Genomic DNA, 24,093 nt, shown 5'->3' on the forward strand with positions numbered 1-24,093 from the left:
AAAATAAAATGAACGGTTTACGGTGAAAAGATTAATAGAAATGACGGTTAAACAAATATGAAGGAAATTGCTTAAAACGCGTAGTAATATTGACCTATTTCATTTTCTGCGGACCTAATCATATGCTTCTCTTTCAGTATTCCAAATAGAAGCCTCGTTTAAGGAAGGGCAGGTAGATCTACGAGAAAAACAAACTGAAAAAGCGCCTCGAGTTCTTTTTCCAATCATTCTAAATACAAATATCTAGAGGTCCTTTTGAAGAAAACAGAAAAGTAAAAAATGAAGATAAAGATATATTCGTGAATTCTACTTTATCTCAAAAGTCTGATGACAGAAAGTGATAAATCAGATTTTTTTTTTTAATTCATGCCCTGCTAGTATGGAGAGGTTTCGTATTCAATAAATTAAAATGTTTCAGTAATGAAAGATTTCAATACAACAACTCTTTTGGCTAATATACACACGTTATTTATAGGATGTGTTCAGAATATTTCCCCCTAAAAGTAAATCATTATAACAAAAAATACATGTCTTTCAGCATAAATTACTAGATTATTCAAGTGGACTTCATTCCTATCTAACGCACGTTTATATTTAATCCATTAAATGAAACTTGTAGAACAAGTAAAATTTAATATGTCAGCGATTGGTGAGATAAGAGAAGTCGATATGAAAAGCAACAACAAATCATGATTGCGGTGAAACGTAGATTGTGTTAGTTGTGCCAAGAAATAATGTGCCGAAATAGTCTGCATGCAACGCATCAGCTGACGCATTTCAAATTGTTCAATTAAAAAAGCGGGCCTAACACGATTACTATTTAGTTTATTTTTATTTATTAAAGTTTATTGGCTTGTTCTAGTGCCCAAAAGACTATCGGTTCATAAAACAATTTTCAATTACTATATGTTTTAAGAATAAATAATTATTAAGAAAAGATGCCTTATTTGCATATAAGGCATCCAGTTAAGTCGGTCTATATAGGCCTAAATGTCTTCAGATAAACTTGGGGAAATTTAAAATTAATATAAAAATAAGTTAATATATTTGAAATTAGGATAATTAAAAACCCAGTATTATGATCTTCTCTTTTATTTTGATTAAAAAAACATCAAACTCATTTATGGGTACAGATTTTGTCAATGCATTGGGCGGAGAGAAAGCTAGGGCTAAATGCAAGTGTATTAAATGAGAACATGGGTTACATTTTCAGACCACTTTTGAGTTTATGTGCCTGATTTCCCTAGCTCTGCTTTCTTAATACGAACAATATGACATCTTTACCGGTTATTATCTGTGCACCTTCACCCCACACCAGTAGTTTTCCTGGAATCTCTTCCATTAAGTGAAACCCTCATGTCATTGATAGATTACCCTCTACCAGGGCTGCAGATAAATTATGTACACTTTTTTCCATCGCGAAAACAGCAGAAAATCGTGTCATGAATTAGCAAGAAACACATATCTGTGAATATCTAGTGAAAAATCAATCTGTGATGCTGGAAGAGGGCATTGATAGAAAGCAATCAACGCTTATAAAGCCATACAATAAAATGTAATATATTTTCCTGTCGGCTATCTCACGAGGAGTGGCGAAAATTCGTCTTGGCACGGTTGTTGAGTAAAACACCTGAATTTGATAAAATTCGATTGTTGTGTAAATAGGGTAGAATGGTATATAAACTGGTATTCTAAAAGAAGCCTCAGGACCCCCCTGCCCCCTCCCCCCTCTAAATCCGCCGCTGCTGCCATTTTACAGATTACGTACGTTGCTTAAATAGGTACGTTCCAGATGTTCATGTGCTATTATACTTAAATATTGTAATTGCCAATAGAATGGAACCTCGTTCAAATTTATATAAAAAGGGACACCAAAATAATTATATGAAATTCAAAATACTAATATGGGAGATATGATGACTTAGAAGGAAGTATTTTTATGACAGTTTTTCAGTGTACAGCCAGTTATTTGCATGGCCGCGTATTTGGCAAGCGTAACGTTTAAAGCTTTCCCTTTTTTTACTACTCCATTACGGTTATTTATTGATCGACTTATTACATTTAAATATGTTAAAATATCAGCGTGACATTTTTAGCAGACGTGCCCACTTTGGCAAGACATGTTAACTATCAATACAAATTCATCCTAATTTTTGGAATTTGGATTTTTCATGTGAACGGTGCCTTATTCTCAAGCGGACTATTCAAAACAATTATTTCTGTCCATTACAATCGCTTTCAATCTATATTTTTAAGTTTCTCGTTACAGTAACTCTTTGCCTGACTGGCAAATATAATGACAGCATTACACAGTATCATACCCTGAACAAATTTTTAGTGGTGATGCAATGCTTTTCAACCCCGCTGAGAATCATCACTATCACATCGCGTACTAGGCAAGAGCGGTGTCGCGTCTGATACTGTGTAATGCGATCTGACACACCTTAAAAACGGGTTGTGTGGTCTGATCTACCGGTGAATTCAGGATCATTCGGTGCAGAGTCTGGTAGTTGGGTAGGCCTGATAATGGTATCTTAAACGCCGAACTAAAACGACGCATTGATCAGTATAGAAAAGTGTCTTTACTAAGTGTCTATAGTAAAGAGTTAAGAAAATTACTTTCTTTTTTATGTAGTACAAACTATTTGGAAGAGAAAACAACACAAAGCACTGATTCATATTAAATGATGGTTCTTTTTATTGTTGGACATTGTGACTATGATAAAGATGAAGACATGCGCAGATTGTCATATTATAGAACAGTAAATATATATATATATATTTAAATATGTTATTGATATAATTATGATACAAGCAGAAAATGCATGGTAAGTTAGGACAGTAATATTCCCATCATAGGAGTATGCAAATAATATACATAAGTTACATGTGTCAATCTGGAAATAACAGCAGTAATAGGATATAAGTGATTTTACCATGTTGATAAAATACTTGGAGTTGTACAGAAGACGAAAATAAACAGCTTCAAAATATATACATACATCTAGATGGAACAAATCTGTCTCAAGCAGTCAATGAAACTTTGCAAGGAAGAGACCAGTCAGGGGCTATACTTAAGACCAGCAACCCAGTGACTAACTGTACCAAAACCCACGTTTTGTATCATGGCAGATGACTCAATGTTGAATAGCACCATCACCTGATTGATGGTTTATAATGCATATTTAAAATCACCCCCCCCCCCTTCAAACACCCAATCATGCCACAAAAAAAAAAAAAAGACTAGAAGTCCTCCATGTTAAATACAAATCAGTCAAGATGTTCTCTTTATCAAAGTGTTAAACAATTTGCTTGGAAAAAATCAACTCAAGACACTTGCGTACACTACCTTTTACTGATGAACATTCTGTTCCCATTCACATACAACATTGGTGTTGGTTCACAAGAAATCAATCTCAGCAGAAAAGCGAAGTACGAGATAATTAACAATTCTTTAAAATGGCAGTGTGAAGGGTGTCACTGTGTAATGAATGCACAACTTACGTAGGCGCAAATAAAATCAAAAGAACATGCTAAAAAACCAAAAAGGATAGTAGTTGAAAAACATCACATGCATTATTAACAGATTATTTGGTTTCTACTATAAAAGGCAAATAATGTCTGTCAATTTACATGCTACCAGTTGGCAAAAAAATTTGTTAACTGCATGAAGTACAGGTAGTGCATTTCTCTTTTACAAATGACCTCACTGGTTCAAAATGTGTCATGTTCCTGGTACAAAGAGCATCACAATTTTGTTCTAGGGAAATAGGCTTCAAGACTAGGCAAGTCACGTGAAGTAACTACATACAGCATTTTGTCTGAAAAGCCAATATTTCTAAGAGTTACTGCAATCTCTGATGCCGTGTCCAAAGAAAAAAATCTGTACTGACCATACCTGTAATTTTTGCCTGCAGAGGTCTTCTGTGCATCATGTAAAATCAACCTCTCATTTGTGACCAACATTCCTTTTTTAAGTTACAGTTCTCTAAAGAGATGGTTTATGGACAATATACAACCAATCTTCAATCTCTTAATAATACTGTCTCATGCATCCCATGTACACATTTGAGCAACAAGCATGATAATATCTCAGACCTTTAGAACCCTCAAATACTTGTACACAAATGTTACTGCTCTTCCATTATCAGCAAATTGTCCATATCTTTCTGAGTCCTCTAACCAAAACTCAAAAGATTAAAGTAATCTTGTACTTGTTTTCAAAATCAGTCTATAAGCAGTCTATAAGCAGTTAAATTTTGTAACAAGTTTAATTCACACAATTATTTTATGGTAAAATTTTAATGGTTCTATAACAAGGCAGTGCATTAAAGTTCCACAGTTCCAAGAGTTCAACTGATTTATTTTAAACTTGGAAATACTTCCCATGCCTACAAAAATAATCTCTCTTTTACATTTTGGTCGGGTTCTTATTTTATGCCTACAATACATCTCTATAAAGATGAATAGAGCGAGAAGCACAGAGTGAGCTTGTGGTTAATAAATAAATAAATAAAAAAATAAATAAATAAATAAATCTGTTGCTTAAGGGTGTGACAGCATAGCCATATGTGTTTACCTTCCTTTATATTTGTAAATATATATATATCTTTTAAGTCTCACAACCCTCTCTAAAGTGTTCAGTGGTGGGTTAGGATGGTCAGCGGTTTTGCACAGATTAAATGCAACTGGTATTTTGATACAACCCCCCGATCTTCAGTGTCCAAATTTTTTCTAAAAAATTTACCGGCAGAAGAGTGCTAATAGTAAAGTGAAAAGATCATTTATCATGTCAAACAATGTCCAACACATTTATAAAATATATAGATATATCTTGCTGCATTTTTTTAACCAACATTACTAATATCGAGTCTAATAAATAGGCATTCGTGGTCATCATTACACTTAGTGTATGTGTCACTGACATTTCTACCTGCCCTAATTTCTTCTTCAGAATGGAAATACCCGTCTTAAAGACAGTCTGTGGACGGGTCTATTCAATCCATGGAGATAAAAGAAGTGGTATATAACCCAGTCTCAAGAAAACACAGTGACCGTGTTGTATCAAAATAAATTTTACTTAAGAGCAGATAAGGCAAAAGTGCATTTGCATGATATATTGGGAATATGAGTTACATACTCAATTTTCATAACAATACAGATTTTTCTTTTTTATCTTTTTTTTTTAATCCTTATTTGGCAAACAAAGCATCTACAGGTTTTGAAAGAGATTTAGAGGAATATGTGTGCACTTCTTTTCTCTCATAAAAGGTGTTTAAATAAATAAGAAAAATTACAAGATAAGACACATATTGCTGAAATATTTAGACCAATAAGCAGTCTATAATTCACCAAATACATGATGGTTTTGCACTTGTAAATGGTTTCACAGGTGAAAAATTAAAACGGCTTCATCAGCTGTAGTCGAGAGCAAAGAATTCATGAATCACTGGTGTGCACACTTATTCCTCTGAACCCAAACAACTGATGTCAATGAAAGTTGAATCATGAAGCACAACCATGGACAAAAAAACACATACAAACATGCAAAGATGGCAAAATGCAGATAAAATTATACAAAAGTAAATTCCATTATTTCACGGTTTCTACTGCAATTCAGAATAGCAGAAAAAAATATGAAAAAAAAAATCAACAAAAATGACAAAACATAAAATACTAATTGTAGGTGTCAGTCATTGGCAGTCAGCAAATCGACTTCTTTCTCTTGTCACAACCTACAGGCTTTAAAGCCTGTCTTTGATACCTTTCATTTTTGAGTGAAGTTTTAGTTTACCCAGAATTCATGCGACAATATGGAAGACAGTTCAAGAGCAAACTGATTTGGTGTTCAAACTGCAGCATAAGGAGTATTGCATTATTGTGACAAAATATCCCTGCTAAGACCGCAAACTATGATGAAACTTAACTTGTCAAATAATCTCTTACAATTTCTTTCCTGTACATTTTTCAACTCAAATATCTTGTAACACTCTACCAAGAGGCAGCGACTCTAACCAGTCATGTTAATTGCACTTCATATCAAAACATTGCACGCCACAGGGATGGACTACTTTTCTGCAGAGCAAATTGCAGTTGAACCAATGTAAAAATATATACTGCCACACTCAACACAAGCTTTTATCTGGGACACAACATACTGGCAATGGGTGAGTGGAATGTACAACTTTCAATCAAGATGTTTTCTATCAGATCTACTTAACAAAATATTTTTGAATGATTTGTTCTTCAATGCTGTGTCACTTCCTTCAGTACTGTGTATTAAGTGTGGCTGTGTTCTTGGAACTGGAAATACTGTATCCTTGCATCTGGCCTTTCTTGTCTCTGTGAGTCTGCTACTGCTAACTACTGCCACCTATGGGTCAGTCTCATAGTCCTTTAAACGACAACAGCCTTATCACTGATCCTTAATACGGTCTAAACCACGCTTTACATAGTAGACTAAATGGCGCAAATTACCATGCATCACAACTTCACCACATTCTCGATTCAGTTTATCAAAGAACCCTGAAATTAAGATAAAAGAATGAAAATCATCATGGATATCTCCATCTACTGCTTTAAAATCATTATATACCATTTTAAAGACTAACAAATCATTTTAGAAAAAAATAAAAAGAAGTAAATCTTTTGAGCTTTTGAACTTTCTTAATTTTTTTTAATTTTTCTTCTTTATATCATGGCACTCGGAGAGGCAGGTATGCAAACACAAACAAGAGGGTACACACAAAACACACACGTTCAATTTCTTACCTTTGTTTTCTATAGTTTGCATATTGGCTTGATCCCAGTATTCCTGTGCCTGCACGAGGAAAGTCGTGTAGTTAAGGTACTGCTGTGTGACGGAATGAATTCGCTGCGGAATACTCACAGTGGCAGGAGATGACATGGCGGCACTGGCACTGCCATTGGTCACCTTTACAGCACCAATTTCGTTATTGCAGCTGCCCTGTGATTTCACAAAAAACAGAAATATATATAATTTTTTTAAGTGATAAGAAGAATGTACTAGATAAAAAAAATTAAAGAGATTTCCATTCATTCATTCATTCAGAATCTCTTGATTTTACAGCCCGTCTCTTTAAATGACTGCTTCAATGGTATAATGGAACTCCGACAAGTGTAAATATGGCAGCGTAAAATAAAAAAAAAAAGAAATAATAATACATCTTTGTGTGGGTTTTTGCAGCAGAAGGCAGGGAAAAGGCACAACTGTGCTAAATGTCCTAATTTGTTTGATTCTGGGACACAAAATCTGATTACTGGCTCCTCTAATTGGATTATTTTCTAATTTTTGCACAACAGCATGAAAAACCAACATAAAATATTGACAGGAAAAAGAACCTCAACCAATACTTCTACCATATAAATAGTTTCTGCTTAAGCTCAGGTCACTTTGTAGAATATCATCAGTCAGACATTGTCTACAATATACTTTTTCTGGCCAATATGATAACCTTCTCTTAAACAAACTGTATCACTGATCTGGTTAGTCCACATGCATTATATACCATTGCCTATATTCTGTTTCAGGTATGTGATGAGATTTCAACTGCATTCAGAAAGCCCATCTTACAAGAAACTTACAGAACACTTTTTCTTGCCAATACAACAACTTTTTTCAACAAACTGTGTCACTGGCTGTTCCAATATGATAACTTTTTTAAAAACAAAGTGTGTCAATGATTATTCCACATACCTGGGATCCCACTGATCCAATGCTAGTGATGCTGGCTGGAGAAGGTGTGGGAGACATTGGAGATGGGGTCCCCGTGCTGTGCTTATTCCAGGGCGACGGAGCCTGGGCGGCTGACTTGGGTGCCGATGCTGCTGACTGGAAGACGAAAATCCGAGACAACTGATTATCCCAGGTAGCTGAGGAGGACAAGAAACTGTGTTCCTGTTTTAATAGTATAGTCAATGACTATTTTTAAGGTTCTGATTAGAAGGGAAATGTAGATTTCCAAAATACTCACTTTCACTTTGCCCTAATTTACACAGCTGCTGCCCTCACATTTTTGCAATATTGACACAAACTGTTCCAAGCTAATCAGAGAGAACAGGGCTTATTGACTGGTATAAATGCACGAGGGTAATATACATAAATGACATTACCAGAATACAGCTATTTGACAAGGGAAATGCTGACTTAATTCCATTATGAGGACTGATGCACTGCAGTCATCAAGTCTGTTTTACCTTGTAGTGGTCATCAATGATGGACTTGAGTTTGAGGACTTCAGTCTTCTTGAACTTGTACAACTTGTAACTCAAGAGGGACTGGATACGAAGACTGTATGGAAAAACATGATCGTTATCACATTTATCCACTTTATTATCTTGTCAAAGACTTTTGAGCTATCCTTTCAATAATAAATTATGCATGGAAGCTAAATATAATCTTAATATTAAGGTCATCTCATGTTATTTGATGTTATTTTGTTTTTGAGAAGGCTTTTTGACAAAATGGGGTATATATAGACATTTTTACCATAATACTGCAAGTTTCTTGTAAGATGGGCTTTCTGAATGCGGCCGAAACCTCATCACATACCTGAAACGGAATACAGACAATGGCATATAATGCAAGCATCAAATATTGAGAATTTCAAAGTCACGCCATTCTCCAAAGTCCAATCCATCTTTTGTCTGACTTATAAACAATAACAATAAAATTACTAAATGTTTGAAGATTTAAAAAAAAAAAAAAATCTAAGATTTGTTCAATTTCAAAACTTGAGATTCTTTCAAAGGTTATATCTGTATACATGCATACTGTAGTACCCATCACAGTGTCCATAATATTTATTAAACAAGGACGCCTGGGCTTACTCTTGGATTCTCTCTTGCAACATCAAAACTACAGAGATTCTTCTGAAATATCAGCAATCAAAGGAAGAAATACAACCGATTTCTTTGACTGGCAAATGCTGAACTTCAAATACAATTCTACAATGAGCTGAAATCTATCTATGTGAGACTTACTTGACTAGACCTAGGGTTTGCTTGTACATATTGAACACTGCATTTGGGTTGTTACTTGTGTGGTCAACTTCCATGGCAAACCCACACAGGACAAAGTTTAAAATAGCCTCCATGAAAGTGTTGGACTTGGCAAGCTTATCGCTCTGAAATGCGAATTAATTTGAAATGAGATTAAAAAAATCATTTCACTCCTTTGGTACGGGAAAACCTGACCATGTGGGTTGAAATTGAAACCCACTCATTGGTAATGAAAAAAAAGGACTAACATATTTTTCTTTTTGCTGGTTCAGTTTAATTATCATTTCCTTTTATTTTTTGTTTTCTGTTCCTAAAATCTTTTAAGGGAACAGCATCAAGTCCTTGTGTCAAACAGAAATGATTCTAACTAAAGATTTACTTGTGTGTCAGATAAAAGTGTTTTCTTACATGCATACCCGCACAAGCATGTATAATTGCATGCGTGTGTAACACTTACCATATGATCAGCTAAATGCTTGAGCTTCTGAGCCTCTTGAAGATAAAAGCCATGGGATTGCCTGAAATGTCAAAACAATAACAGACATTAATCATTAATGCACAACTACCTTCAGCAAAAACCAGCAGTGGATCAATTTTTCTGTACACTGTCTAGTATGTTGCCATTCATGCACAGAATTTTGACAAATTGATATTTCATATCTCTGACTGATACACAAGGCTGGCAAATGTCACAGAAGCATATGTTGTTTACACAACCATGAAAGTTTATGAGCAAACAGATCCTTCTGATTATAAATCTCAACAAAGCTTTGTATGTCTGACTTGATTTGTGCTTATTTCTACATGTTTATTTAACTATCTGTCCACACACACACACATGTGCGCGCACACTCAGAATCAGTTTCATAGGACTCCTGTGTACTAATATATCTGAATATCTAATGACGTTTAATGGTAAGAAGCAGCAATAACTCACAACTCTCCCTCCTCCCAGCGAGGCACAGAGTGCTGCTCAGGGCGGTGGCGATGGCGGTCAGGGTAACGATCAGTGTTGTTACTGGAGGTTTCCCAGGCAACCTGCAGGAGGTACAAAAATACATGCACTAAATATATATGTCACTTGGCTCTCATAAAAACCTTGAAAAATTAACATCTGAACAAAGAAAATTCATTTCAAATCTGTTAAATACTCGTAAATGGTTTCACTCATTTAACTTCAGTGGTATTATGATTGGGAACAATTTTTAACAGCCTGCCCAAATTTTTCATTCATTAACCTCTGAGGATGGCAGACCTTTTCAACCACTGGAAAACAAGTGTTGATGAAACTGGGCCATTTTCTTTTTTTCTTTTTTTTTTTTTTAACCCAATACCTGTTTCATTTTCCTTTCACAAACATTTTTGAGGTTCCCTCACCACTTACCCCATTCTTCTCTTTGTGTGCTCTGGCTCTCCTCTCACTGTGGATTGAACTGGCACGACTGGAGTTGCTGTCAATGCTGTGTGACCTGCGATGATGTTTTCTGTCCCAAGAACGGTCATCCTCATGGCTGGATTTTCTAAAGAATATGGAGTATTGTTTACAAAATTATGACCTCTAGTTTACATAATCATAGACTTCCCTGTCACAGGTATTGGGTAGAAAATAAAATCACAACGCAATAAACACTGATCAGCAATAATTATAACATTTACACTGCATGTATTTTTTAACACACATCATCACCATACATAAATGGGGACTTACAAAAAATTTTGATCAGACGTCTTTTCTTTTGAGCCTAATATTAATAAACAGACATCTTGACAAACACAACTCAAAGCATTTAATCAAAAATGATTTGTCAGTCTTCATATGTGATGCACTTTTCCAACTCATTAAACACATGTGGGCAATCTACTGTAAAAGCAATTTCAGATATAAACATAAAATGCCTGTATCCCTTTCCCTTTTTTTTTCAAGCCTGCATGATTCAAGAGCTGGTAGACAAACTTGCTATAATCAGATGCAACAGTCAAATGACTGCCAGATGCCTCAGATGTTACAATTTACATAAAATACATCAAAAGAAAGATTTTCTCCAGAGCCAGCCAAAAAGAGGTCCAATTTCAAGCCAATAATATATAATCACATATTAAAATCACATATTAAACATATTCCCTTTCAGTTTGTGACAAAGTGAAAAACCACAAAAGCAAGAACAAATTTTTAGAGAGTTTTTACAAGTTAACAACCTTTTTAGACAAAAACTGTCATAGATAAATTCTGTGGCACCACATTTAACCATAGAATTGTGAAAGAATATCATCTTTTATGTACAGTGTAGGATACTTACTCCTTTTTCTCCACTCTCTCCCGCCCTGCATCTTCACCCATCTCTAAGCTCCGCTCTTGTCTGTGCCGTTTATGATCAAATTTGTCATCTGCCTCTCTTTTACGTTTGGGGATCTTTATAGAAGGTACGTTACTCCCCCCTATAATTTTGGATATAATATTAGCATCCTTAGTCCTTTTGTCTTTAATATCATTGTCTTTTTCAAATTCAGATTTTGTTTCATCTTCACTTTTTTCAATATCCATGTCATGGACTTCAGTGTCCGTTTCTGGTTGTTTCTCCTCAACTGGGTTATGAATCTCCCCATCCTCTGCAACATCGTTTGCCACATCAGTGGCTTGAATTCGTTCACTCTTAATCCCTGTACAAGACGTCTTTTCAGAAATCTCTGATAACTCTGGCACTACTTTTTGATCACTGGAATTCTCTTCAACTTTGACACTTACTGGCACATTAGGAACTATTTCACTCGGAGACTCTGTCCTGTTTGGAGATTTGTGAATGTTTTGGCCATTACCCCCTTTCAAGGGCGAAGACACTTTGCCACTAGAGGGCATTGCATACGTTTCTGTCCTATCACGCGAGGTCTCATCTTTGGTGGGTACTGTTAGTCTTTCAAGAGGAGACATAGGTGGTGCTGGTAACATTTCCATGCTGCCAAGAGGGGACTCTTTCCCTTCTGGTGACCCTTTTGATCCATTTGTCCTCTCATCTGGAAAAAGATTCATCATAATTTCCTGTTTTAATGGCATTGTTGACACAGATTTTTCTGTCACCGACTTCTCCTTTGCTCTTTTCTCTTTATTCTTTCTCTCACGATTTTTCTCCTTTTCTTGTCTTCGTTTCTCCTTTGCTCGCTCTTTATTCTCCTTCTCTTGTTTCATTTTCATTTCTGCCTTTTCCTTTTCTTTTTGCTTTGCTTCTTCTCTCTTTTTACGAAGTTGCTCCAACAAACTGAGATTTAACCTGACTAGAACATGCGTTGCACTTTTGTCATCTGCTCTGCTGCCCTTGTTTGTTCCAGCAGGGTCCTTTGAGCATGGCAGTGGTGATAACAACATGGGGGGCAAGAGCGTTTTGGACTCGGGTATAACACAAGCTAAACCATTATCCCCATTCAGTTTTGTCACAACATCCTTGGTTTTCTTTTTGAATTCTCCATTCATTTTCTGTGGTGACAAATCACCCTCGATGTCTACAATCATATCTTCCTCAGACTCTGAACTGTCGTCTGTGTCCAATAATTCTTTGGATTTGATTTTCTTCCTGCTCTTTCTTTCCCCTTTTGAAGTCCCATTGTTACTAGACTTTGGTGTCTTTTCCTTTTGTGATTTAGAATCAGAGGTTTTGCTGCTTTCCTTGGTGGGGGCTCCATTCTTTTGTACACTCCCAGAATCCTTCACATCATCATCAATTCTCACGAGATCCACTGTCATACGACGAGCACCTTTCAATTTCTTGCCCGTTTTTCCTCCTTTGCTTTTTTCACTGGCATCCTCACTGTCTGTTGATTCAACTGGAGATTTCAACTCTGACTGGACAGACTTCCCTGTCACAGCTTGCTGATCTCCCGTTCTACCATGTTTGGGTTTATCAGAAGACACAGAGTCAAACTTCAGCTTCAGCTTAAGGGCCTCTTTGGATTTTTCATCGACTGTTGTGGCTGACGGAAAATGGATTTTGGACTTGTAGACAGGGGTCTCAGCAGGGAGCGGAGACAGCAGATCATTCTTCACAATGGGAGATAAGAAATCCATCTTAACATCCAAGGGTGAGGCAGGATCAGTTTTGATGACAATTTTTGGCGGTTCCATTTTGGACACGTTACCAGTCCTGTTGGGAGACGAAGACAATTGCACCCCATTTTGGCTGGGTGTATGTTTTGGAGACCCATGAACAATTTTTGCTGAAGCGGGCAAGATCTTTTCTTCTTTAACTGCATGTGAATCGGTTTCATCTTCACCCTCATCATCAAAGATGTCATCATTGAATTTCAGATCAGCTCTTTCAAATTCTTTGCTCCTTCGAGCCACCTAAAAATCAAAACATTTTGATAGTGAGCTACAGTATATGATACAAAGATTTTGGTATGTATTTGAATAAAGATAAAAAGCACAATACTGCACATATTATGAATATGTTATAATGAACAAAAGATTCAGAAACTATAACAGACCCAGGACTTAATGCCTTATTTGAAACAGCAATCATCAGCCAATAAATATAGAAAAAAGTTAATCTTATTTCAAAACTTCATTCTGAAATAGCACAATTTAACAAAGATGCTTTAGCCTTATATTTGTACATTGGAGCAAACAATGTAACAAGAGGCTACGGAGTTCACACACACACATGCATACACACGCACATGCACACACACATGTGCACACACATGCATACGAATACCTCACATAGACACAAACACACAAATGCACATGAACACCACATGCACGCACACACACGCGCACAGGCACACACACATACAGACATGCACACAAACACCACACAAAAATGCACACGAACACCACAAACACACACAACATGCACACACATCCACAATGACACCAACATACACACATCCACTACTGAGCCATTTACCCTGTCCACCATCTGGTCCAGCTCCTCAAACAGAGCCTCATTGCTGCGGTCCATGTGCGCAGTCACCATCTCGCTGTCCACGGGGTCAAGGTCAGAGGTCAGCAGAGTGTCCGCGCCAATGTCCTTTTCTATACTATTGACATTATTGTCACGAAGGAATTCCAACTTCTCTTCCAGCGGATCGGCTGGCGCTTTCTCTGGCTTGTCTTTCTTGATAAAGTTGAGCAGACTCCAGCCCCCCTGTGCTTGCTGCTAGAAGGAGACGGATTTGAATTATGTTAATATCATATGAATATTATATGACTTATATCACTTTTAGGATGATCTTTATTGTGTTTGAAATTGAGACTCCTCTGCTATGAAAAAGGAATGAGACTTAAGTAAATGATTTGCTTTATTGAATATTATGTTCATAATCGCGTTGAAAAAAAAAAACATGGCCATCAGATGTTCAAGTTGATGAAAATGTGCTAAAATAATTCTGCTATGATGCATACATTTTGCAGATTCTATGCTGAAACAAAAATTGAGGACATCTGATATAACCTTCTAAAACAGCAGACTGTCATAAAAAGTGCTGAACCCACTTTGGGCCTTCTCATCAATTTTTCAAAAGAACCTGGTCTGCCATATGTGTGTGATTTGGTGTACTTTGGATAAATGTCACCACAACCCTATAATATGCAATGATGAATCCCGCATGTATGTTAATAACTTAACTAAAATATTCCAGTTCTAGGGATTTTGTTTTTTTTTTTATTTATTTTTATTTTTTTCATTTTATAATTATTATTTTTTAAGGGGGAGGGGGGGGCAAATCAATCTACTGTCCACTATGGCTTGATTTGGGAGATTTTGTCAAGGTCTCAATGTTTCTAATATTTCAGCGGCCAGGATAAATCACTAAACTTTGTTGAGAATGACATAATTGGTCTCAGTGGAGTTACTGATATACTGAACCCTCAACAACACCTGGTCCACATGGCCTTCCTGACTGATGTCTGGGACCGACTAGTTTGACATTTCTGAAACATGCTGTCCCAAATCATATCAAAGAACCTTTGTGTTGTATTAGAAGAGACTTAAAAAAGAGTTGAATTTTGAATTTCTTTGGGCTTCTGTGACACCTGGGTTTTAACCTAGTTTTGCAGTGTACACTTGGTTAAAATGGAATTTAAACCACACATTAAATGTAGGTGTAAAATGTGCCCATTGTGGTTATGATTCACAACTCCATATATTTATATATATATATATAATGGTTCCTTGAATGCTGTTGACAAATATTTCAGGTGTGTGCGTGTGCATTTAATTTTAGCATTTCATGTCTACATTCAAAATGCTGGTCTATGATGAAGGTACCCATATAAGAATAGACACGATAGCCATTAACTGTCATATCCAACTCTCACTTTCCATTTCAACAATTTTTCATTTCTCAGAAGCCAAGTAGATTAAATACTGTGTATGTGACTGCATTTATTATAATATAATATCACTTGAGTGCAATTGCAGTATTCATGGCATCAGGCTTAAAGAATGTTCTATCTGACACAACAAACACGGTTTCAAGCTAGTCTACAAACTTTAAATCCATGAACTAATTTTAATCAGTGCGGGTAAAAATATATTATCATTTCTTGAGGATCTCTGATTGTAAAATGTTATAACTTACTCAATATTTTCATACCTTATCATAATCATTATTTTCATTCTATCCGAAACAATTTGTCCTCGTGCTTACCTGAGCTGTAACAGTGTTTAGGTCAGAGAGACACAAAAATGACAGATAAAATGTACTTACAGGCAGAGGCACAGCAGGTGCTTCCTCCTCTTCCTCCCTGGCCTTATTGTTTTCTGGCCCTGGTTTGGGTACCTTCTCTTCCTCCCCATCACTACTTTCACTGCCAGAGTCCTCAGAGCTGCTCTCAGAGTCACTGTCACTGGAGGAGTCGGAACGCACAAGATTTGCACTGCAAAATAATACAATAATTTCAAAGTATTAAAAGTGATGCTCACAACTAAAAATAGTGAAATGCTATTTTTTCCCATTATTTTTTCATCATCATCATCATCATCATAATAATAATAATTATTATTATTATTTTGACAACTTTCTGCTATTACCAATATCTTTGATATACTTTTGAGTATGAAGTGCTAAGACCACTGTTACTGTGTCTAATATTACACATTCCTTTCAACCCACATTTGCCCCCATCATTTTCCTTGTCTAAAAAATTTAGTTTGATTCTCAAGGTTTGATAGCGTGGATTCCGAATCAACTCCTCCGCGCCCCCAATACAACACATGAGGTAGCAGCAACAATCCATATGTGTGGGCCTTAAGCTGTTTCACAGTCTATGCACATTTTCTCTCCCTGTTAACTACGTTGGATATTGAATCTTCCATTTTTATCTTTATTTTGTTCTTTCGATATTACATAGATTATGGATAAAACCTGTTTAGTGCACCAAATGCACTCTATGCCATTGCGTGTCTTCACAATATACAACAGTATACAACGACACATCCAAACAGTATTTCTTGGGGCAGTAGTTACCCACTAATAACTACTCACATAATAAAGCCTATGCAGAATAATATTTTCTGATGCTGGGGTTTCTTTGCAATAAATCACAAAACTCATTCACTCAGTGTGACAAAAAAATGACAACTGGCTGTCTGGACGACATTTTATATTCTAAGAAATTTCTACAAACTGTATTTTAAAAAATAACACCGATTTCCTAAAATACTTAAATTAGTGCAAACGTTTTTTTTTTTTTTTTCATTTCTTTCTTTTGCTTATTCTTGTGATAAAAAATATAAAGGAAACAAAATCACTATATAGTAAATAACACAGTTTTTAACTCAAGCTCCAGTGATTTTCCTGCCCCAATAGTCTCCGCATGTTATCAGCCTGAAGCTACAGAACACATTAGCCTATTTCCCAAGAGCACCGGCACACACTCTGTTCCCGCGTAATGCTGTAATAATTGTCAGTTATTTTAATGGATTCCCCCATAAAGACAAAAAAATGTAACCTGCTCATAAAGAGACGTTTGAAAACATTGCTATATATTATCAGTCAGACTTACAAGCATAGCCAGCCCAGTTAACCAGACACAAGACACATTAATGCATTGATTAGTCTAAACTTGCCTACAAAAACTACTAGAATTTCCATTGTGGTTAATAACAATGGCTATTATTTCTCCATTAAATATACTGGCGCTGAAAGAGCTGCAATTAATGAATGCACAAGTATTTTCATTTTGGTAATGAGCATCCATTCTGAAACTCTGTACTCTATGCTGTCGTTATTAACTTGCAACAGATCATGTCATTGCTTTTTAACCAACCATTACTCTTTCAATGGCACTGGTAAAATACCATGAATATCTGAATGAAATAATCTTACTTCCTAGTTTTGAACGTTTCTTTTTCTCCTTAAAAAAATCTATTCGTTTACCAAACTATTTGAAATAAAACAACATCTTTCTAGTAATTACCCCTCTAGGTTTGTATTTGGGAACTATAGAACTTCCCTGGCCTTATATTTTCTATGCCATTTATTAAAATGCATTCAGTCTTATTTTTCAAGTAATGTTTTCCTCGTGTTGCCTCCATTATCTTAGACACTGTAATTGTTTGCAATTTTCCCACACAACTTTTACCACCACACCCTACGTGAGGACATATGCATCAATTTACTTTCATGCTGAGAAAAAAATTTACTGATAATCTTTTCAAAAACAAAACCACTTTAGAGGGATATACTTTCAAGCTAGTATTTCCAATAACATGGTGCATGGCTTCATTGTTAACATATATCTCCACCTTTTTTCAATAACTTTCCCTAATTCTTCCTATGTGCAACTGTAAAAAGGCCAGTTTTATACAATGCAGCTTATGTATTAGGTCACACTTCAAAAAGTATCTGTATATATTTTAAAGTCATCAAGTCAACGACCACAATATTCCCCCCCGATTCCTTGCCTCACTTTTCCCCCTCCAATGGCAGGTGGGCATTCTCAAAAGATCTCCTTGGAAATTGTGAATTTTGGGAAAACTTTTTCAAAATCTTAAGTGACTTCTTACCTGTCTTTGTGGCCAACTGTGGCTGCCCGCACCTTGACCTTGACCTAAAAATGTAAAACATGACCTTAAAATGTAAAACAATGACACATGCTAATATGCAATGATCAATTCATAGTTCACAATCAAAAATATTTATATTTAAAGCATACTTTTTGGCTACAGACATCAGTGGCTCACATTTATCAGGGGCGGATTTAGGCCGTCTTCTGGGTCTTCTGGAAGACGGTCAGATTTTTAAGTTAACATTGACGGGTATCTAATTTTTTCTGTTGGAAGACGGTCAGAAATAGAGGATGGATCAACAAAGATAATTTGGAAGACTTTCAGAAAATATCTCTGGATCCGCCCCTGTTTATTTAAATTGTATTTTTTGTAATGCTCACATCAGGTTTAATTTAATGACTAGAAACTGAGGGAAGTGATATCAGAAGATATGACTGCACTCCTTACTCCTGAATAATTTCAATCAGTAAATTCCATATCAAGCAAATTCATCATCTTACGATATGAAATGGTGTTCTCATGAGTGACAACTCATCCTCAGTTCATGTGAAGAAGGCCTTTTTGTTTGCTAACTGTTTTCTTCCTTCACTACAGATGCATCTTCTAAACATTTAGTTACTTATCTCTATGCTTATGCCCACTGCTGCCCTGTTCTCTCCCCCCCCCCCCCCCCATCTTTTCAAAGGCTTAAGTGGCTATTCCCCTGGGGTTAAACCTTACCCCCACGTACCTGTTCATCACCCTCATTATCCGATTCTGACAGCACCAGGTCATCCTCCACATTGCTGGAAATAAAAACCCAAGCCATTTATTTTCTAAAAAATAATCTCCCCTTCCGGCAATAACAGCATGGTAGATCAATAAAATTCATCAAACCTTATCTTATCAAAAACACTATTGCTAAGCAATGTTTTCATTCAAGTGCATCTGTACAGCTTCCAGTTGTTTCTTTCATGTTCGTGAAGTTCACATATTTTATATGACAAGGATAATTTTCCATTGTGTTTTGTTAATTTTTCTGTAATCAGTATAAGACCATATCTGATTTCTTATATTACGACAGCTCTGTCCTTCTCTTCTCAAATTCCCAGGAAAGCAAAGCATGGTCCCTCTGACTGTTACCATGATCTCAATTTTAGACTTCAATTGTTTTGAAAACAATATACGTCACGTAACAGTCATCAAAATATTGTCAATTTTTGAGGTCCCACCCTACCAACCGTAGGTGGTCATGGTTATATCACTGTGTGCAAGTTATTGCAAGTTACCAGACCAGGGGCGTAACCAGGCATACGCACGGATGCACTGTGCGTACAATTTTTTGAGCCAACCATGATATTATTCTCCATAAATTCAGTGTAATTTTCACGGAATATAATTGTACCTGGGAATTTTCAAAATCTGTGCGTACAATTTCAAAAGGTCTGGTTACGCCCCTGCAGACATCTATGTAAAGTGACATTTTTTGAGGATGTTCTTATGATTTTAATGCGTCAATACAACTTAAATATACTTTTTACAGATTTTTTGGTGTAAAATAAGGGGTAGAGTAGAGAGAGAGAGAGAGAGAGAGAGAGAGAGAGAGAGAGAGAGAGAGAGAGAGAGAGAGAGAGAGAGAGAGAGAGAGAGAGAGAGAGAGAGAGAAAGAGAATAAACGCCAATATATACAACTATAGCCATAGTATAGCAAACACAATTAATCAAGGTGACAGGATAAGCCTACAAAATGAATCTAATCACATGATAATTATAAGCATGGTTATCCACTTCAAATGAGTGATAGACCAACCATAACTATTGGCATTACATCAAACTGCCATCACTATTAATTAAAACCAGGCGGGAAAGCCAAGAATAACACTCACATAACAAACCATTGTTGGCAAAGCCAAGTACGCTTTGTCTGTAGGGTTCAACTGAGGTGTTAAAAAACACACACACATATACATACCCTGGTGCCGTGCTAAGTCTCCGCCGCCGCTCTGTTGTTGATATGCTACCTTTACCTAAAAAAGAACAAGATGAACCTAAATATGTATAAATGATTGTAAAATTTCTTTAAAGCTACAGTCATCATGACAGCAGTGCCTTATTAATCTTTTTAAATGTGATATAGGCATGCTTAAGATACTCAGCCAGTAAAAAATGTGGTTAAGCAGACAACTGGACATGAAGTCTACGCACGCGCGCACACACACACACCTCTATGTTGAGTTATACTGTATAATTCTGAATGTTCTAAAATACTCTCAAAAACCACACAATACTCTAAGACAGAAATGTAAATATTAGCTCTCAAAAGATAAACTACTTCTCCAACAGTCAAATATACATATCACGTATCAAAACATTGCTCATTTACAATCTTTATCTGCAACTAACTATATATCTTTTTCTTTTTAGTGCAAGAACATGTGACCATAAAAGCATCTTCAACTTCCTCAAAACATGAGTACATAAGCAAACATTTATTGATTAAAAAAATTTACTATCAGATTACTCTCAAGTAGACTAAAGAATTTGTAAAAACCAATAACCCACCAGAGCCTTGCGCTTAACATATATGTCATTTTTACTGGAATCTGCCAGCATGACATACGTTTCTAATCTCTAAGTATTATCATGACTTAACCTGGCATCTTAATCGCTGTGATACCCACATACATATATCTAAACATGCCTGATTAAAAAACAATCTTTGTAGAAGAAATGGCAACCCTTCCAAGTCTACATCCATATCATTAATAAACTATGGCAACTGATTTGCTTCCAAAACAGATCAGTAATACCATATGCTAAGTATAAAAAAAACTACCCTCATCATGGTAGTGAAAATAAAAGAAATCAAAAAGAACATCAAACCAGGGAAACTTGCCAACCTGCCAGGCATACACTCAGTCTAGGTTAATTCTGGGTGAAATTGTATCCAAAATAGGCATGGGAGAACCGTTTTAATGCAGAGGTTTGTATGTTTTAAAGGTGTGACTTAATAATCTTCCTAGAAAAAAAATTGTACATTCCCATAACCCTGCTCTTGTGTGGCTGAAATAAGGGCATTTACACAACCAAAGGATGTAGATCTGTTATATTTAGTAAACTTCATGCAGTCTGAAAATACACCTTCATACACCTTCACAGATAAGACTACGTGGTAACATTTAGAAAGAAATGCCAACCTTCCCCGAGACATTGGTAAGCAAATAACCACATCAATTACTAGTGTTGACAGTATACAAATATCATTTCTGTATAAACAATGCTTAATCTACCATTCTTTTTTTTTTCTTCATGGCAATCATCTCCTTAATTTTCTTATCTTAAAAAATATCTAGCATGTGCTTTTCCTGAACAGACTTTCAACTGGTTTACAGATAATTGCCACTTTAATTTATTCAGTATAATTTTAACCAACCACAACACTGTAAACAAACACAACACTGTAAACAAACACAACACTGTAAACAAACAAATGAATTTCATCTCCATGGTCTTGGTTACTTCAATTATGTTAGGCCAGTTGAGCTTAGTCACACCATGGTACCAGGGGCCCCATTTCATAAAAAAAAGTCTTATAATCTTGGCTTAAGCTTTGAGAGCATTCACATCGAGAAGAGCCGAGGTCTAGCAAGGCCGAGACCTAAATATGGCGGACCTACATGAAAGGAAGGCCGCGTAATCCTTTAATGGTCTGTCATTGAATGTCACTGTAGGTCCGCCATATTTAGGTCTCGGCCTTGCTAGACCTCGGCTATTCTCCATGTGAATGCTCTCTTTGACTGTTAAAAACAGCTTGTTGACTTTGCAAAATTAATCTGGGAGCTTTTAATGTTTAAGCAGACTATAAATGTACATGACATACCTAAATGGGCCACTGTCACTCATGAGAGTGCAAACTTTTGTCAAGAAAATCTCAATTCTCACAAAATGTATGATTTAAAGAATAAAAAAAGAAAAAGGGAAACTGCCTTAAATTATTTGTGATACCTAGTCAATTGAGTCATAAGAGGCTACAATTTTCACCCCAACCTGACTTGAAATTAACTGTGAAGCAGGCACATAACAAGAATCAGTTACTGTTTACTATCTTTAACATAAAAACAATTACATTTTGCTAGGAGTCTGCCTGGGTTAACAAGTATAAACACCGACTTGAAGCAAATTTAAAGGCAATCCAAGTTCTTGAAAAGCACCAGGTAGCGTGAAGGAGCACAATCATCTACTACAGGAAATTGCACAAGGTCAATGTTATATTTCATCATGTTAAAAAAAGAGAAGAAAGAAACGCTCCTTTGTATGCAATGTGTAAAGAACAAAAATCAACCACCTCCCATACTTAATTCACTGAAACTGTTTGTTTTGGCAGCAAAAGTACAGCACAGGTCAGCTCTGAAATTAAATGATTAGAACCAGAAGGGGAAATTACATGCCTACAGCAGTTCACACATTCCCAGGAACACAAGAGAACAAAAGGTGCATTGCCCTTCACACAATAATGAGAAATCAATGACTGGGAAACTTTCTTGTTTTCAATCTTTTTTTTCAGACATCCCCATCACTCCCTTGCCAGCCTATGTTATTAATACTCATCACTTCTTAGCATGGAGTCCATGCTTCTATTTCCTTCCAGATCAATAAGTGATCAGAGTGAGTGAAATCTCCTCACTTGTGGCATGATTCCCATCAAAGACATAGTTTTACCTTATCAGACCACTGCTAAAATCATTTTTTTGAAAAATCTTTGTAAAAATACCCCCCTCCCCAAATCACACTCTGAACTATGCCGTTTTACCATGTTTACCAACCTGTTCCTATTCACCCCCGATTCTCCAAGTTATCAACCCCATCTCTGTAAGGTAATAAAAATGCCCCTCCCCCACCCCCTCCTAATGGTTAATTGCCTTACCTGTAATGTAGTTCCAGTTGCCCCACATACTTGGTACAGAGCTCCATGCTAAGCTTACCATGACAGTCACAGCATATAGTAATGAATATGACCTGTGAACCAGTATAGTCAGTCTACTGCTAGGAGCATGTTAATATTTCATGTGCAGTTTTTCATTAACTCAGACAAATGTACTGAGGACTGACTGACGGGGAATATTTTGTGGTTTATAAATGTATGCATGTGTATATGTATATATATATATATATACATACACACAATTCCTCACTGTGTTGCTCTCAATCCCACAAAAAACTGTAGTAGTACCTCTGTCAGCTGTAAGCCAATGGAATAACCTCTGTGATTTGTGGCTGCCTCCATGGAGACAACGCCACTAAGGTTACAGTCATAGGTCATCCTACAGTTCAAACAGTAAATGATCTGCATACTAAAAACAGTGCTGCCTGTAGTCAATTGTGACTAATGCCTGGGTTACCAAGAACTGTACTACTATATCTTGGAAGTCCTCTTCATACGGCCAGGTTCCTTATGCCAGACATTATTCAGCACACAGATGATGAAGTAAAGTCCCCATGGGTCCTTCATCAATACAACAGAGTACTACCAGCACAGCTGATGCATTTATATATGGCTGATAACATTATAGCCTATATATGTTGCATATGCTACCAGCCTCCATCACGGTTTTATACAGTGGGCATTGTCTATACCCAAAGGCTAATTTTTACGCCCGATTCTCTTGTTTTCTCCATTGTCACTGGTTTCTCGTATACATGAATTTCTCATCTTTTTCACGTCAGAATCAGCACAATGCTTTTTTTTGGGGGGGGTTCCATTTTGTTCTTTTTTATTTATAAAGCTTTCAATGATTGATTCCTTTTTTTTCTCCCTTGCAATTATCAGGTACTTTTTTTCAATCCAGATTGATGTGAAGACGCCATTTGCCATTCAAGGTTTCAAATCCTTAATTTCATTCCTTAGCGTCCAACAGTCATAACTGATAAAATCCAACATTAGTCCTAATATAGCACTCCCAGTAACACAGAAATATGACATCTGTCTCTATTCAAGTTCCCGTAAATCCATTGACCAGTAACCAACGTGCAATGACCTGCCAGTTACTTGACTAATCTGTTGGTAATAACATCCACTTATTTAATATCACAT

The 24,093-nt window shown here is 36.2% G+C and overlaps 1 protein-coding gene across 5 annotated transcripts in view; it reads right to left on the reverse strand.

Moving 5' to 3' along the window:
* Positions 1 to 2,674: 2,674 nt before the first annotated feature.
* Positions 2,675 to 24,093, reverse strand: part of LOC106150900 (uncharacterized) — a 73,270-nt gene continuing 51,851 nt past the window's right edge. For 4 of the 5 annotated variants that reach the window (XM_087010077.1, XM_087010076.1, XM_087010073.1 and 1 more), the window contains exons 7-21: positions 19,975 to 20,029; positions 18,754 to 18,808; positions 18,021 to 18,064; positions 15,721 to 15,889; positions 13,917 to 14,168; positions 11,319 to 13,351; positions 10,406 to 10,541; positions 9,959 to 10,059; positions 9,479 to 9,539; positions 9,004 to 9,146; positions 8,510 to 8,572; positions 8,218 to 8,311; positions 7,718 to 7,852; positions 6,772 to 6,967; positions 2,675 to 6,525 (exon numbers count right to left, since the gene is read on the reverse strand). In XM_087010077.1, coding sequence (XP_086866203.1) covers positions 6,416 to 6,525; positions 6,772 to 6,967; positions 7,718 to 7,852; positions 8,218 to 8,311; positions 8,510 to 8,572; positions 9,004 to 9,146; positions 9,479 to 9,539; positions 9,959 to 10,059; positions 10,406 to 10,541; positions 11,319 to 13,351; positions 13,917 to 14,168; positions 15,721 to 15,889; positions 18,021 to 18,064; positions 18,754 to 18,808; positions 19,975 to 20,029 — 3,647 coding nt within the window. In that variant the 3' untranslated portion in view covers positions 2,675 to 6,415. The remainder of the gene's footprint in view (positions 6,526 to 6,771; positions 6,968 to 7,717; positions 7,853 to 8,217; positions 8,312 to 8,509; positions 8,573 to 9,003; positions 9,147 to 9,478; positions 9,540 to 9,958; positions 10,060 to 10,405; positions 10,542 to 11,318; positions 13,352 to 13,916; positions 14,169 to 15,720; positions 15,890 to 18,020; positions 18,065 to 18,753; positions 18,809 to 19,974; positions 20,030 to 24,093) is intronic. The other variant, XM_087010075.1, reaches the window with a different exon arrangement.

The sequence above is a fragment of the Lingula anatina genome, chromosome 3, assembly GCF_051362555.1.
Source record: "Lingula anatina isolate TDL-2025a chromosome 3, LinAna3.0, whole genome shotgun sequence".
Classification (NCBI taxonomy): domain Eukaryota; kingdom Metazoa; phylum Brachiopoda; class Lingulata; order Lingulida; family Lingulidae; genus Lingula; species Lingula anatina.